The sequence below is a fragment of the Odocoileus virginianus genome, chromosome 31, assembly GCF_023699985.2.
Source record: "Odocoileus virginianus isolate 20LAN1187 ecotype Illinois chromosome 31, Ovbor_1.2, whole genome shotgun sequence".
In the NCBI taxonomy this organism is placed as follows: Eukaryota; Metazoa; Chordata; class Mammalia; order Artiodactyla; family Cervidae; genus Odocoileus; species Odocoileus virginianus.
Genome location: NC_069704.1, coordinates 38,423,038 through 38,440,558, shown reverse-complemented (window position 1 = coordinate 38,440,558; position 17,521 = coordinate 38,423,038). Strand labels below are relative to the sequence as shown.

At 45.4% G+C, this 17,521-nt stretch overlaps 1 protein-coding gene across 1 annotated transcript; it reads right to left on the bottom strand.

Moving 5' to 3' along the window:
* Positions 1 to 11,875: 11,875 nt before the first annotated feature.
* NEFL (neurofilament light chain) lies at positions 11,876 to 17,511 on the bottom strand. Its single transcript, XM_020901676.2, has 4 exons — positions 16,356 to 17,511; positions 15,202 to 15,326; positions 14,459 to 14,814; positions 11,876 to 13,814 (listed from the first exon to the last, which is right to left on the bottom strand). Exons 1-4 carry the CDS (start codon positions 17,400 to 17,402, stop codon positions 13,672 to 13,674), a joined length of 1,671 nt encoding a protein of 556 aa, XP_020757335.2. The 5' UTR covers positions 17,403 to 17,511; the 3' UTR covers positions 11,876 to 13,671.
* Between the last annotated feature and the right edge of the window lie 10 nt (positions 17,512 to 17,521).

The following is a 17,521-nucleotide window of genomic DNA, read 5'->3' as shown; positions in this document are numbered from 1 at the left end:
TTCTCTCTGACACACGCTTTCTACTCTACACTATGCTGTTTTCCTTGAAGGACATCAAATTTGGTCAAACTCCTGTGATCTTTCAGCCCATTTATATCAAACTGCCAATATGGGAAATTCCTTCGAGGATGGGATCTCCTGGCTACTAAGGTAGCCCATTCCATCTTGGAATATCTCTGAACTCGTTAACTCACATTCATTCATTCAACAAGTATTTCTAAGTACAAATACTTTATGGGACAGGTGTAGTGCCGGGCTACCCCCAGGCAATATAGGAGTGACCAGATTAAGTTCCTGCCATCATGGAGTTTATACTCCTGTAAGAAGAAGAAGGGGAAAAAAAAAAAAGGTTTAGAGGGTGATAATTTCTTTGGGAAAAAAAAAAAGAGTAAGGAGGTTTAGGAGAGGGGATAAACAGTTTGTTATTTCATATAGGGAAGTTAAGGAAAGTCTCTCTAATAAAGATATGAGACATTTATGAAATAATATGCACATATCTATGAGAGATTCACAGATATAAATATGAGAGAATACATTCCAGGCAGAAAAAGAACAAGTACAAAGGCTCTAGGTAAAACCTTATTCAGCATAGTTGTAGAATAATAAGGAACCATGGTGGTGGAAACAGAAGGGCAAGGAAGCAGGGGTCAGAGAGACGGGGGACCTGATCAGTAAGCTCTTGTAGCTACAGTCAATTCAGAGCTTTAGAAGGTTTTGAGCAAAGACGTGACACAGGTATATATAGAAAGAACCGCTTTGGATGCTATGAGTACAAATAGTCCAGAACAAAAGGGCCAGTTAGGAAGCAGTTATACTCCTCTCCTGGCTCAGTGGTAAAGAATCCACCTGCAGTGAAGGAGCCGGTCTGTGATTAAGACATGAGTTCAGTCCCTGAATCGGGAAGATCCCCTGGAGAAGGACATAGCAACCCACTCCAGTGTTCTTGCCTGGGAAATCCCATGGACAGAGGAGCCTGGCGGACTACAGTCCATGGGGTCACAACGATTGGACACGACTTAGCGACCAAACCACCACCACAGGAAAGTATTACAAAAATGTAGGCAAAAGAGTTTTGTGCCTAGAATCCAAAGGTAGCATTGGTGATGCAGGCCACTGGTCAATTCCATATGATTTGCTGATGGAAATTTGTAAAGAGTAGGACAAAAGAGAAGGCAAAGGTGATGTGAGGGGTGTTTGGCCTCAGAAACAGGAAGAATAGGATTTCTATCTATTGACATGGGAATGACTGGGAAAGACTTTAGAAAAGGGCAGGAAGGGAGAGAAGAGAAGGGAAAACAGGAAATTTTCTTTGCCCTGGGAAGTTGACAGCTGCCCATGAGACATTAATAAGCAGATGGGAACGTCCCTGGTGGTTCAATGGTTAAGATGCCACACTTCCAATGCAGGGGATACAGGTTCAATCCTTGTTCTGGGAACTAAGATCCCACATGCTGCTCAGTATGGCCAAAAAGTAAAAATGTTTTTAATAAAAAAAAAAATAACATGCAGAAGGCAGCTCAAGGGAAACTAATTGCTATAAACCCCATGCTCTTATTTTACCTGTAAGATGTGTGGAATACACATCCTCCTAGCTCTCAGCGTTAGGAGAATAGATGTTGAGTGCTCTCAAAAGTAAAGCACATGATCAACCAAGACTTGATCCTGATGATAATTTTTTATAATCATATAAGTTAAAATCTCAACAGTGAAGAATGAAAGGAACACACAGATGGGGAATGTGGCCCCATATGGGTAGTAGGATGAGAACAGAGGAGAAAACAAGCCTGATCGCGGAGATGTAAAATGAATGTGTTGGCTTTAATGGTGTGTTGTAGCCTTGGAGATGATGACTCGCTTGGGCAGCTTGCAAGCTCCACGTGATTAGTTAAGTCTTTCAAAGCCATTTTCTCATTCTGATGCTTCACGATCAAGTAATTCCTGGCAAGAAAGATCTGCTTTTATTCCTCAGGAATGATGATTGCTCTAAAAAGAAATGCCTGGCTTTGTTTCATGGCCTTTTCATGGGCCTTATTGCATGGTCCACGGCGCCTCATGCTTCAGCTTCATGTCCCACATGTCTCTGGAGAAAGGGACTCTCACAATAGACACAGCTTCAGACTCCAAGTTGCTAGAGTGACAGCCATACCTTCTAAGATGACAGCACTGGGCGAGTATCACCACCTTGCTCTCCACGCTGGAATGCTGGTTCCTCCTCTTGGGGAGAAAGAGCACAGTGTGGGCTCTCTCTGTGACTTACACACAGTGTCTAAGTTCTGATTTACTCAAACTAGTTCACTGAATTCAAAACTAGGCATTTAAATTCAGCTTGTTTATTTCAAAAGCAAATAGTTAAAAAGAAGAAAACTTCAGGGATTCCTCAAACTGCATTTTTTTTTTGTTTTTTTTACATAAACAATTCATTGTTGATTTGAAGAGCAAAAGAAGATGAATGAGTGTTCACAACACTTGGAGCTGGCCTGATTTTGGTTTTGGCTGTGGGATTTTTTTTTTTTCTTTTTTTTTTTTTTCCTGCTTGTGGAATCTTAGTTCCCTGACCAGGGGTTGAACCTGGGCCCTCAACATCAGCAGTGAGAGTTTGGAGTCCTAACCACTGGACTGCCAGGGAATTCCTGGGACTGGCCTGATTTATACACTTACTTTTACTTAAATCAAGGTGACCTCTGATAGAACTATTTTATGCATCAATGTGCGTGTAGGTATGTGCCCAGTCACGTCCAACTCTTGTACGATCCCATGGACTGTGGTTCCTCTGTCCATGGGATTTTCCCAGCAAGAAAACTGGACTGGGTTGCCATTTCTCCCTCCAGGGTATCTTCCCAACCCAGGGATGGAACCCGAGTCTCCTGCATTTCCTGCACTGGCATGCAGATTCTTTAGCACTGCATCACCTAGGAAGCCCAAATAATCAGCAATAAAGCCAAAAATCCCAGAAAGAGAGGAGAAAGAAAGAAAGAAAAGAAAAAAAAAAAAAACCCAGAGACAGGAGGGAAAGAAAATTCCATGTTAAAATGGTACCAATCTGTTCATTGTTGTACTAATGCTGCTATAACCAAACAAGACTATTTTTTACTAAGCAACACAGTCTGCTAAAATCTGGGCCATCAATAAAGAGCTGAAATAACAATAACATTTTTTCTGAGGAGGCAGCACTCTGTAGGTCAGGGAAAATACACTGGAATCTGAGAATCTAGTTCCAGCTCGGCTAAAACCAATGACATCACGTTTGGCAAGTCAATTTACCCACCCTAAATCTCTGTTTCGTTGTATTTAAAATAAGAAATTATTTCTTAGGTAGCTTCTTACTTTGGAGTTCTATCATCCTATTACATTATATTATAACTGCTTAGAGGACTGAAGGGAAAACTGCCAAACAGTAGCAAGGGGACTGCCCTCGAAGTCCAGTGGCTGACTTCCCCTTCCAGTGCAGGGGGTACAGGTTTGATCCCCGATCAGGGAACTAAGATCCCACATCCTCCTCCACCAAAAAAAACCCCAAAAAAAAACAAAATTTAAAAAAAGAAGAAGCAATATTGTGACAAATTCAATAATCACTTTAAAAATGATCCACATCAAGAAAATCTTAAAAAAAAAAAATTGCAAGACTTGGATATCAAGCACTGAACTTCAGGCACACACATCTGGCTACACCAGCCTCCTCATTCTCATCCCAACCTACTGAGCGTGCTCTGACCTCAGCTCCCTGGACGGTTGTACCCTTTACCTGTATGACTTTTGCATGACAGTGGTGAAGAATCTGCCTACCCATGCAGGAGACACAGGAGCTGCAAGTTCAGTCCCTGGATTGCTAAGTTCCCCTGGAAGAGGAAATGGCAACCCACTCCAGCATTCTTGCCTGAAGAATCCCAGGAAGGCATGCCATGGACACACTTCCCTCTAGGATACAGCGGGGTGGGGCGTCTATCAGGCTGATGACCTCACTTGTGCTGACCAGACGATTTCTGATTGACTGGTTTAACCCTCCATTTCCGGGAGAGACCAAAACTGTAACTGAGTCTCAATTTGATGACAGGGACTGAGCTAAGTGACTCCATTTGTGGATTACTGTCTTGTTTTTAACAGGAGAATTATTTCTTGTGCATTTTTTTAACATCACCACCTCTATCCTGAGGAGATAAGGGAACATACACTGGCAACTTTTATTCAGAGTCCCCTCTGAGTTCATGTGGCTCTGCCATAGGGGCCTGGGCAGCCTCTACCATTCAGAGAAGGAAGGCTCCAGAACATCATAAAAGAGAGGTGCCCAGCCCTACCTCAACAGGCCTTCAGAGGGAAGTGCACACTGGCCCTCAAGATTCCACACTGGTTCTTCCGGCCTGCAGAATGGGGTAGTGAGTGGATGTTTAGAAAACCAGGGGATAACCTCTTGCCTTCCCCCAGTACTTAGCTAGTGAAGTGAAGTCGCTAAAGTCATGTCTGACTCTTTGCAACCCCGTGGACTGTAGCCTACGACACTGCTCCGTCCATGGAATTTTCCAGGCAAGAGTACCGGAGTGGGTTGCCATTTCTAGTTACATGCAAATGAAGAACATTCAGCCTCTTGATAAGCAGCAGTGTTCTCCTACCTTCTTCAAGGTCTCCCCTGCCACATCTATGTGCATTATGCGGTGGTGGGAGTAGGGGCTGGGATAGGGGGCAATGAGCTGCAGTCCCCAACGCAACTCCTTACTAGAGATTCTCACTACCTGCTCCTGAATCACCTGAGCATCTGGTTAAATGCAGCGGTGCTTCCGTTGGCATTCTTTGCTTTGGGCTTCCCTGGCGGCTCAGACAGTAAAGAATCTGCCTGCAATGCCGGAGGCCTGGGTTCAGTCCCTGGGTCTGGATGATACCCTACAGAAAGAAATGGCAACCGACTCCAGTATTCTAGCCTGGAGAATTCCACGGACAGAGGAGGCTAGCGGGCTGCAGTCCACAGGATCTGTACTGCCCTATGGAGTGTCTGATTCGACTGACAATTCATAGCATCTGTCCATAGGGTCTGTACAGTCCATAGGGTCACACAGACCCTATGGAGTCTGACACGACCGAGTGACTAACACTTTCACTGATACTAGTTCAGAATGCCTGGACTGGGGCTATGACTGCATTTCTAACAAGCAAGTGCTCCAAAGGCAGCCGGCCCAGGCTCCACTAAAGAGTCTGGATCCGCAGGCTCTAGGCTCGCCGCGTACCTTCTGCGTGATCTCCTCTCTCCAGCTTCCACACCCACTGCAGCATGGCCACAACCTCAAGGGTCCGGCTTCTTTACTTTAAAATCAAATTTCAGAACGTCTTGAGCTCCAGGCCAAGCCTCAGTGGGCAGGAGGTGCCCCCTTCCTCGTTCGCTCCTGGGCTTCCCGACCTCCCCACCTCCCACGATCTCTCCGGTTACAGAGAAGAACCGGTGATATAAGTTTCCAGAAAGAACTCCCACCCACCTCCAAGCCTCTCCTTTCAGCAGAGCGCTGCGTTTCTGGCGGTGCTCCAGGTCGCGCCAGCCCGCCGCCAGGACGCAGAGGGCGTGGTGCCTCTGCGGCGTTCTCTGGGCGGGGCGACTTGGAGAAAGATCTAGCAAAAACAAGATTCCGGGAGCATCTCCCATTCCTTTCTCCGCTCCATCCCAAATGACTTCCTGATGAAAAAAAAATGTGTCACCCGGTCTGCTTTAAAATATTTTAAATCTCCGAGCCGTACTATTTACGCGGGTGGCGTGGAGGTGAGAGACTTCCAAGGGTAAGACTTAGCAGCCGCGGCTTTTTGCACTTTTTGCAGAGATCGCACTCAGCAGGGAGATGCGGGCTGTGCGCAGTGCAAAGTTTCAGGCAGAAAGCATCCTTGGGCTCCGTCTAGGTACCAAGCGATGGAAGCCGCCTTATAGCCCTTTCCACCCCTCATGCCCCATGAAGAAGATGCAGTGACCTGGGGCTTTTGGAGGCTGCGGTGGCTCCGTGCAGCTCAATCATTTAGCCGTGTCCCACGTTCTGCGACCCATAGACTGTAGCCCCCGCCCCGCCCCCAGGGTCCTCGGTCCATGGCATTTCCCAGGCAAGAATGCTGGAGTGGGTTGCCATTTCCTCCTCCAGGGGATCTTCCCAACCCAGGGATCCAATCCATCTCCCCTGCATTGGCAGGCGGATTCTTCACCACTGAGCCACCAGAGAAGCGGTGACTCTGAGGCAGAACTGAATGGGCAGAAACCCGAGGGGAATGTCTGCTCTTAAAGGGGGGCGGGGAGCAAAAAAGTGATAGCAGACAGTTTTGATTTTTCAAAGCCTTTCAACTCAGTTCATTAGATTCTCACAGGCTAGGGAGGTTTGTTGCTAAACTACAGAAAGATGATTAAATGTTACCTATTTCCAGTGAAATCCTAAAACACCATCAGATGCTCTCGGGCCTGTCGGGAAGCACGCCCAGCTCCTCACAGAGGACGCCACACCGAGGGCTGGCGGGAGTCCCGGAAGGAAGAAGGGGGCGGGGAGCAGAGGAGGGCGACCCTGGAGGCCTTCCTGCTTTCCCCCACACTGCAGGCGGGGGAGGAGGTGTCGGAGCATCTTGCTGCCGCGAGGTCCAGCCTGGGAAATGAGACAGATATCTTCGTCAAGAAGCAGACCTCCATCTCTTCGAGAAACAGCCAGTGGCTTAAAGGAAGCACGTTTCTTCTCGTTTTGTTTAAATTATCCCTGAGTTTGAGCAGTGTTGTTACAGGTGGGAACGGGAGGGGGGCGGGGCTTCAAGGCTTCTAACTGGAAAAACAAGGCTGTCTTGCCTCTCTGGGAACAATAAGATGAAGATGTTGCTGGTCAGTTGCTCAGTCGTATCTGACTCTTTTCGACACTCTGGACTGCAGCACGCCAGACTTCCCTGTTCTTAACTATCTCCCACAGTTTGCTCAAACTCATTGAGTGCATTCGTGTCACCTAGCTAAGGATATGGGGTCTAAATAATATCTCTCCCACTCCCCACCCCCTCCAAAAAAACGACCTAGTGATTGCTTGTTTTGCTGAGAAGGGGCCATTTGTTTAAGGGTTGTGGCCACATCCGCACCCCCACACACCCAGAAGGGATGCTGTAAAAGCTGAAATCAGCTCCCTCTCTATCGTCTGGAGAGTTCGGAGGTTCTCAGTGGTTAAAACACTTTCAGAAGTCACACTTCCCAGTTTCTGCTATTTGGAAGAAATTGGGAGGAATTAAGGGCAGGACAGAGGGGAAACGGAGCAAGCTCAGTCTCTTGTTCCTTTATTCTTCCAGCCCAGGTGCTCTAAGTCACTGAGGTAGCCCTGGTTCGCTTATCCACCCCCGTCCCCCTCCTCCCGTGGACACAGGACATGTCACCACGGCTTTTAGTCTTCGGAACCCAGCCAACCCTGGGGGCCTACCGACTAACACCCTGAGTCCGTGTCCGGAGAAGGTGGTGCGTCTTACTCTCACCTCAATATCGCCCTCCGATTTCACACTTCTGACACCAGTTTTTCTGTCTCAAAGTGAGAATGATTTGTGACTTACAGCTGAGATGTTCTCTTCCACACATTCTCCTGTGTGGTTGGCTTCCTGGGAGGAAGAAAAACAGGAAGGGTGGGGGGCATCTCTCTCCTCTGAAGTAAAAAGGTGAGATTCTCCAGTAAATAAATGACTCCAAACAAACCAACAAGTCCGAATGAGTAGATTATTCTTTCCTCTTCAGCCATGCAGGTAAGTTGCAAGTAAAATGCAGATAGAGATTTTAATGTAGGGTTTCTGTCTTTCCTAGTGGTCTGGTTATAGAACAAAAAGGGAGTATTTGTTTTGCTGCATCAAAGCATCCTTCCTGGTAGTTGTTTTCTTTTAAATGGTTATATCAGGAAATGGTCTGTACTCCACATGAAATTAATAAGGATGTGGGGTGGTTATAGACTGAAAGAATGGCATTATGCTAAAAGCAGAGGAATTAATGGTCATCAGTACACAAGCAAAAATGTCTTTAATAGCTCCAGAAACCTGAGCCTCTCAAAGTGAGAAACATAGAGCATTTCAGTTTTTTTTATAAAGCCATTTCATATTTGATTTTTTGTAATCCATATAACTTGTGTTTATTAGATATATCCACTTTAAAGTCATGTGTGTACTATATCAGACCTGAAGGTATTAAAAAAATCTAAGGTGTCAACTCAGATGGGTCTGACCATCTAATAAAACAATAAGCACTTATTTTTCTTAACACCTTAAGTTCTATATTAGCTGCCACTGTGTTTATCTCAGTTAACTAGACTAATACTGCATTTCAAATGAATTAATGCAGGGAAGTTAAGGCCTTGAAGTATAGCTATGATGGTTTATAGGAAAAAAAAATTGTGGAGACTTCCTTGGTGGTCCAGTGATTAAGAATCTGCCTTCCAGTGCAGGAGATGAGGTTCGATCCCTGGTGGAGAAACTAAGATTCCACATGTTGTAGGCCCTCGCACCGCAACTGGAGAAGCCTGTGTGCTTTACTAAGAACCAATGGAGCCAAGTAAATATTTAAATATTGTTTTACAAAAAGACAAAAAATGTGGGGATACAGATGAGGAACTAGTAAAATGTAAACTAGTAAAATGCCTAGGACCCTTTGAACAGATATCCCACTAGGGGTATTAATAAAGAAATCCTTCATTAGAAGGACAAGCTGAAAATAACCATTAATATATTCATTACCAGGCTGTCCATAGGTTTCACAAACATATTTTTAAACTTCAATTAGGACACATGATCAGGTAAGAATGAGTACATGAATGAGAACAATAGAGCACGATATTTGAACCTGAAATGGTTTCAGAATTTCTTGAGTGGATGATTGCTATTCATAAAAGAAATAATGCCCATAATTAACAACTTTATGGAAGCCCCTGCCTTCATACTCAATGCTCATGTCCTTGTGTGGTTCCTTCCCACAATGAATCAGACAGACTGGTCTCTGCAACCAGTAGAACAATGGTAGTGATGATGTGTGTCTTTCTAAACCAGGTCATAAGAGGCATAGCTTTGATTTCTTGAATGTCATGCTCCAGGGGCAGCCAGCTGCCATGTTGCAAGAATCTGCAAGCAGCTGCACAGAAGAGCCAACACGGACAAGAAATCACCATCCTAGTGAGTGAGCCACCTTAAAGTAGATTCTGGAGGCCTAATCAAGCTTCCAGATAGATAACAGTAACCTCATACAACATCTGACTGCAATACCACTAAAGCCCCAGAGTCAGAACATCCCAACAAAGCCATCCCTAAATTCCTGATTTGTGGAAATTAAGAAATAAATGATTGGGATTGATCCTAAACATTTGTGATCTTTGAAAATAAACCTCAAATTCATCTCTGTTTATAAAACCTGGTTCTTGTCTTCCTGAAGCTTAAAATTTGGCAGAGGAACTTATATGGACATAAATAATCAAAGGATTGGAAGAAAAACTTAAGCATTCTCAGTAACTGCAGTGGAACACTGTGAATGCAGATGTGCCCTTGAACTTTACAAAGACTGTAAGAATGCCGGTGATTGTGTGAAAGTTTCCAAGGTGCTGTCACAACACATGCCTGTGAAAATATGCTCTGATTCCACAAGGAATTCCCAAGCTGGACCGCAAAGGATAGTCAGTGCAATAGTTGGTTGAGAGCATGGACTTTAGAGCTGGCCTGGGATATTTGAGGGGCTCTCCCCACATGGTACTAGTGGTAAAGAACCTGCCTGACATTGCAGGAGACATAAGAGATGCAGGTCAGATCCCTGGGTCAGGAAGATTCCCTGCAGGAGGACATGGCAACCCACTCCAGTATTCTTGCCTGGTAAATCCCATGGACAGAGGAGCCCCAAGGCTACAGTCAGTGGGGTCACAAAGAGTTGGACACGACCAAAACAAATTAGGAGGCATGAATGCATGGGAGATTTGGCTCTCAGCCTGCCACAAACTAGCTTGTGACCTTGGTCAAATCACTTAACAACTCATCTGTAAAATGGGGATGATAATCATACTGGACTGATAACATTGTCATAAGAAAGAAATCCATGAGATGACACATATTAATAATGCACTTAGATCAACACCTGGGACACAGCACATATTCTTATAGCACTACAATCTCCATGGAGGGAAAAAAGCAACCCAATTAATTGCTAACCGACTTAAGGCTAGGGAAGAAACTTTACATGAAGTTAAGCAATTCCGTTTAAGTGATGGACTTCAGTGTGGACCTAATAGTGATATGTACATTTCCCATTCAGCCATTTATCTTGAACTTTTAAAAGCTTTTCAGGAAATTTTGAATCATTAATCTAGAGTGGATCTGAGAAATCAAGTGCTGAAGCCTTTTGTAGCTAAGAAGACTGAGGCCACAGTTGGGGTGGAGCTGGGGCTGGCCAGCCTTCCCTAACAAACAACACTAAAACCAAGCATAGACAGCTGATTTTTGGTTCTCTGCCCCTTCCACGAGTGTTCACTGGCCTGGGACTGAGTATTGAATACTCTTGACTTTCTAGTCACCACAAAGGCATTTTAGCCTACCAAGAAGGTATTAATTCAATCAACATTTACTGTGATGGCTCAGCAGTTGAAGAATCCACTTGCAGAGCTGGAGACGGTAGAGACAAGGGTTCAATCCCTGGGTCAGGAAGATCCCCTGGAGAAGGAAATGGCAACCCACTCCAGTATTCTTGCTTGGTAAATCCCATGGACAAGGAGTGTGATGGGCTATAGTCCAAAGGATCACAAAGAGTAGGACCCCACTGAGTGACTAAGCATGCCCAGTGATAGGAATGATGCTAGATGCTGAGGAGCAAAAGGTCTGATTGCCATGTTCCTGAGGACCACTCTACAGTAGAGGTTGCAGACATTTGCTAAATGATTGCGAAAATAGATGCTACTTCCGACTGTGTAAGTATCTTGTTGTTGTTCAGCCACTAAGTCATGTTTGACTCTTTGCAACCCCATGGACTTCAGGGGGTTTCACACTAGACTTCCCTGTCCTCAACTAGCTCCGAGTTTGCTCAAGTTCAGGTCAATTGAGTCAGTGATGCTTATAAACACACTTAGTAGAGGAATTTGGTTCCATCAGGAAAGACTTCCCCAAGGGAATGACAGTTGAGCCTAAATCTGGGCAAGGCTGAGGACAGGATAGAAAAGATGAGTGTTCCAAACAGAGAAAGCAGCCAAAACATTTACAGAGGGCAGGGGTGGCCAGAACACCAAAGTGAGCGAGGGGAAAGGGGTACACAGAGGGTGAGGCTTGAGAAGTAGTTTCAGGTCAAGTCTAGACAGGCCTTGAAGGTCATCTTAAAGATTTGGGGTTTTATATTAAATGGAGAACTACTGGAGAGTTTCAGTCAAAGAGACAGTGTGATCACAATTCCCTTTTCTAAAGGTTACCTTTCTCTGGAACAGGAGTCCCCAGACTCCGGGATCTAATGCCTATTGATCTGAAGTGGAGCTGATGTAATAATTAATAATAATAGAAACAAAGCGCACAATAAATGTAATGCTCTTGAATCATCCTGAAACCATCCCTCCTCTCTCGGTCCATGGAAAGACTGTCTTCCATGAAGAGGGTCCCTGGAGCCAGGAAGGTTCCTTAGGGTGGTGGCAGTGTAAATAGGGAAATGTGGATGGATTGAAGATACCTAGGTAGTAAAATCAATAGGCTTTGGTGATAGATTAGAACAGAAAGATTGGAGAGAGGAAATGGGAGGATGATAGCATGCCCGATCTCTGGTCTGCAGAACTGGATGGCTGGGGAGTGACATCATTAACTAGGGGAGGGAATACAGAACAAGAGTTTGAGAGGAGCAGAGGGGAGAGGGAGATTGGCCAAGGTACCACATTTGAGGAATATTTTTTTTAAAGACTCCAAATCCAATCAGTTTAGATTTTTCAGTATTTTATTATGGCACACAGGATAGAGTATGGTACAGTGTTCTTACTTCAAGAAATTCTCAAACCAACCATTTCCATTTCGCTAAGGTTACTTTTTCACATGTAATTTGCTTCTGTCTGAAATCGACCATGTGCAGCAGTGTGTAATGAACATAAATGTGAAAAGCTTGATTTCTGAGGCAACTCCTAGTCTTTACAGAAGCCAATGTTCGGAGAATCCTCATAGTTCAAATCCATAGCATCAGGGCAGATAAAGAAATATTTTACATATTTGCTTTGGTGAGATATATTTAACTCGAAATATGTGGTGTGATGGGATCTGTAAACTTTCAATGGAGACCACTTTGCTTCCAGATTAAATTCATGACCTTTAAGAGGTGTCTAAACAACAAATATTGAACAACCTTAGCTGACAAAGCAATTGTCTAAGAACAGAAGCAGAACAAAGGATAATCAGCAATTTCATTGACATTTCACATCCAGTGCAAGTGCAAGAGCTTTCATAACTTTACAGTGAACGGGATGGACGGGCGGGGGTGTGTATTTGATGCGATGTCCAACCAGTTGGAGCTGTCACTGAAATCCAAATAGTTCCCAGTAAAGACATGCAGACCTATGGCAATGTAACACACAAGTATAGAATCCCGCCCCCTTTAGTGACTGATCACAATTTCATTATCTATATCTGTAGTTCTTAAAAAATTGAAATAGGTGGTATTGAAGGCTACTTGAGGCAACAGAATTAAGCTAACTACACACTCAATCATGAGCTCAGGATTGCAGGCAACATGTTTGCAATGGCGAATAAGCTTCAATATTCTTAACTCCCTTAAAAATTACACATTGAGAAAAATTTATTCCTTCTGACTACATCATTTGCTTGGGCTTCAACTTCTGCTCATGATAGGCTATACTTTTTAAATGTGGTTACAGTGACAAATGAGTGGGATTCACATTCTACCCATACGCTTTTACTATTATATATTAGTGTTCAAGTTACCTGTTTACCATAAAGGTAAACATGATTCAGACTGCCTCCAAGAAAGCCATTCCCAACATTATACAGTACACTTACAGGGCAAAATATATTGCTATTTACCAAAGGAAGAGAACCCCAGGGATTCTCATTTATTCAAGTTTATTGTCAGTAAAATTTTCGAGGGGAGAGACTTCATGAATGGTCATGACCTAATCGTATCCTCAGAATTACCAATTAAGGGGGGAAAGCGCATTGTAATTGTTAAAATTTTGACTTGAAAAAATTTGGAAGTCAATAGTCTGCATCTACGTGTCTGCTATTGGTGCCCTCTTTAAGATATCTGAATTAAGTCAACAAGCACAGCAAGGAACGTCATTCAGTGTAACTTTATTTACTATTTATTGCACATAATTCGAGGTCTTTAATTTCTAACCACCAAAGATTCAAAGGACTATTTTTTCCCCATGAAGTTTAACATTAACATTAGTGAATTCATTTATTCATGGTGTGGTTTTTTAATTGTAAACATCTGAATTATTCACATTGCCATAGATCCTGAACTCATAAGCGAACCATGCACAGGCTGGCAGCAAGCCAGGAAGCCACTCTGCAAGCAGACAGGTACTCTGCGGAAGGAGAAGATTCATAGCACAACATTTAATGTCCAGCCTAAGTCATCTCAGAATTATACATAGATTGACTTCTTAATTCATATAGTATCTGCAACTCAACTGGTTGGTTGGTGATAGGGTTGACCTGAATTCGGGAGAATTACTCCTGGAATAATTAAGGGAAGGGAAGGGCTCAGTCTTTCTTCTTGGTGGCTTGCTCCTCCCCAGCACCTTCATCTTTTTTCTCTTCCTCCTCCGCTTCTTTGGTTTCTTCTGCAGCTGCGCCTTCACCTCCTTCTTCTTCCTCCTTTGCTTCCTCAGCGTCTTCCTTGGCAGCTTTAACATAAAAAGCAAATGTACAAACTCCAAATGCAGGGTGAGTCCAATCAAAACATTTCTGCTTTAGTTTTGTGGAGAAACACAAGTGTCAGAATACTTCCCCCAAACCTCTTTCTCCAGGCAACCAAGCGACCACACCTGCTGGGCACAGTTTGCCACTGAACAGATATTTAAATAGAATGGATTACGTTCTAGGTACTGAATGCTCTGTTCTCTCCAGGACCTTGGGTTTTCTTTTATTATGTGTTCATTATGAATTCATTTTTGTGTTTTAGGACACCAAATGGCTGAGTTAAATGAATAGATTTTAAAATGTTTAATTAGGAATAAAAAGCAGCAGGAGGATTTTCTTTCTTTTCTTATGTTACTTTCAAAAAAGTACCATGCTAATCAGAGATCGTGTGTCTCTGGGAGAACAGCCAATTTGAGCAATGAGGTGCTTACTAAAGATCTGTTTAGGAAATAGAAAGATGTATTTTCTTTTTAAGATCATCAACTCTTTTCTGAATAACATTTCCTGGGCGTGAGTGAGGTTTCATGTATCTTACCCACCTCCTAACCAATATCCATGCCCACGGTGCCCCTGGAGTCGCAGGGTGGTTTTGCTTTTTATTTGGTTTTGTGTTTTGTTTTAATCCTACCTTCTTCCTCTTGGGCTCCCTCCTCTTCCTCAGCCTCAGCCTCGGCTTCGGCTTCGGCCTCGGCCTCGGCCTCTTCCTTCTCCTTCTCCTCCTCCTCCGCCTCTCCTTCAGAGGGGGGCTCGTCCTTGGCTTCCTCGGCTTTAGCAGCCTCGATGGTCTCCTCCACCTCGATCTGCTCCTCCTGGACGTGGCTGGTGTAGTAGGACGGGAAGGAGCGGGCGGACATCAAATAGGAGCTGGTCTGCAAACCGCCATAGGCAGATCGGCCGAAGACCTGGGAGCTCTGGGTGTAGCCGGTGGTCAGGCTGCCCACACTCGTGAAACTCAGCCGGGTCTCCTCACCTTCCAAGAGTTTCCTGGGGAGGCAGGGGTTAACAAACATGAACACCGGAAGTGTGCTCAGCCCACCACTCACCACCTTCCCCAATGCCAGGCTGAAAGGCAAAGGTAGGGTTGGGAATTATTATAACTGGGGATGCTGCGACTGACTCCAGGAGAAATACACAAAACAACAACGAAAAAAGCGCCTTAAAATATAGTCCTGTTCGTTACACTTGAAATGTAATGGGAAGCTAAGAATAGGCCTCATTATTACAGGATTAAATTCTTCTTGGAAAAGGCCAAAAAGTAACACAATTACTCCAAAGGACTATTTTTGAAGGTTTCTGATTCAACACAAAGGAAGTCTGATTTTCTAAGCCTGACAGGCTGCTACCTGTCAAAAATGCTACTTCCATTTTTACCTGTAAGCTGCAATCTCAATGTCCAAAGCCATCTTGACATTGAGGAGGTCTTGGTATTCCTTGAGGTATCTTGCCATTTCGCTCTTTGTGGTTCTCAATTCATTTTCCAATTTGTTGATTGTGTCCTGTTGGAAGACAACCGAAAAAAAAAATCTAAGTGTAAATCACTACTATCATTTTACTACAGCATAGCTGCAAAGGCCTAGGTTTAATTAAAATCAACGTGCACATCCTAAATAAAATCTCCCCTAAAATAACTGTCGTTTTTCTTTTTAAACCTTTCTTTGCTTGCCTTAAAAAAAAAAATCCAGCTTCACAAAGCAAGAGATGATGAAAACCAAAAAAAGAGAAAAAAAACTGATAGAAGAAAAATGTTTTGTTTTCATTAATATACCTAATGATCATCATAAAATCCCTGCAAAGAACTAAATGGATTTTTTTTAATTGTTTCTCACTCATTAGTTAGCTTTATCAACTTTATCCAGATTATATACAAGAAATCCACTTATTTATAGGAGAATGAAGTAGATAAATTTAAATTTATTATCTCTAAAATATTTTCTATGTATCTATCTTATTTTTTCTTCTCTCCAGAAAAATGGAGATCCTTTAAAAAAAAAGAAATGTTTTACTGTGACCATCATCACAATTTGACTGTATTCCTGTCTCACTGCTAAGGGAAGACAGTGGTTGGTAAAACTGGTCTGGTCACAGTTATCCTTCAGAACTAATGAGAGCTCGTCGCTGTATTTATTAATCAGATGATCCACTCTGCAGCAAAGCAACTTGCGCTGAATGCAGGACAGCAGAGAGGCAAACTGGAGGCAAAGTCCAGGTCCAGTCCCTCCTCCTAGCCCCACCCAATATCCTGCAGGGCTGGGCAGCTTTATTGAGGAACGGAGATCCAACTGCACTCAGCACCTCTTAGCACACCGCAGTCGCGCCCCCGCCGCAGTCCAAAGGCCCCACCCCCTCCCACACTTCCTCCAAGAAGTCAAGTTCCACCCCCTTAATATCTGCTTGCAGAAGCCTCATCCTCTGTTCTCCTCTTTCTAGGCGCGCCGTCAACTCTCCGCACCACCCCCACTCCCGCCCATCCCAACTGGATCTGCAGCACCCTCCCCGCCCCCTCTGCGTTTCGCCCGGCGCCTTACCTGCATAGCGCTAATGTCGGCGTTCTGCTTGTCCTCTAGCTCCTGCAACTGCTTCTCCAGCGCTTCGTTCATGCCCCGGCATGCTTCGATCTCCAGGGTCTTGGCCTTCAGCAGGCGGCGGCTCTCGGACACCTCGTCCTTGGCGGCGCGCACAGCATCGGTGTTCTTGGCGGCACTCTCGGTCAGCACCGTGAAACGGCTCTTGAACCATTCTTCGGCATTCTGCATGTTCTTGGCGGCCAGCTTCTCATACTGGGCGCGGATGTCCTTGAGCGCGGCGGAGAGGTCGGGCTTGGAGGACACATCCATCTCCACGGAGATCTGTGCGTACTGGATCTGCGCCTGCAGCTCGGCGATCTCCTCTTCGTGCACTTTCTTCAGAAAGGCGATTTCGTCCATCAGGCTGTCGATGCGCTTTTCGAGCTCGGCGCGGGCGAGAGCCGCCTCGTCGGCCCCTTTGCGCGCTTCCATCAGCCGGCCCTCGGCGTCCTCACGGCTCAGCACCTCCTCTTCGTAGCGCGCCTGCAGGTTGCGCAGGGTCTCCTCCAGCCCCTCGCGCTCGCCCTGGAGCGCCTGCTTCTCGTTGGTGGCGTCTTCCGCTGCCAGACGCAGATCACGGATCTCCTGCTCGTAGAGCGCCCGGAAGCGGGAGGGCTCGGAGTGCTTCTGGCGCAGCACCAGCAGCTCGGCTTCCAGGACCTTGTTCTGCTGCTCCAGCTCGTGCACGCGCTCGATGAAGCTGGCGAAACGGTCGTTGAGGTCCTGCAGCTGCGCCTTCTCCTGGGTGCGGATGGACTTGAGGTCGTTGCTGATGGCGGCGACCTGGCTCAGGTCGAGGCTCTCGAGGCTGGGCATCAAGGAGCCGGAGCTGGAGGAGTAGCTGCGCCGCACGGACAGCGAGGAGGAGACGGGCGCGGAGTAGCTGGAGTAAGCGGAGCGCGCGGTGCTGTAGCCGCTGCGCACGCTGGAGATGTGCACCCGGGGCGTCTCCACGTAGCGCCGTTTGTAGGAGGTCGAGTAGTACGGCTCGTAGCTGAAGGAACTCATGGTGCCGGTCGGTGCCCCCTGGCCGGCGGCGGAGATGGGGGCCTAGAGAGAAGAACGGGGGAGAGAGGGAGAAGGGAGGATGGATGGCTGTGTGCGGCTCAGCTCGGTCCTGCCACCCC

Coding starts and splice junctions, on each gene's coding strand:
- NEFL (XM_020901676.2), bottom strand. CDS start 17,402: ATGAGTTCCTTCAGCTACGAGCCGTACTACTCGACCTCCTACAAACGG. Junction 14,815..15,201: donor ATTGAGATTGCAGCTTACAG/GTAAAAATGGAA, acceptor CTGCCTCCCCAG/GAAACTCTTGGAAGGTGAGG. Junction 13,815..14,458: donor GGGAGCCCAAGAGGAAGAAG/GTAGGATTAAAA, acceptor TTTATGTTAAAG/CTGCCAAGGAAGACGCTGAG.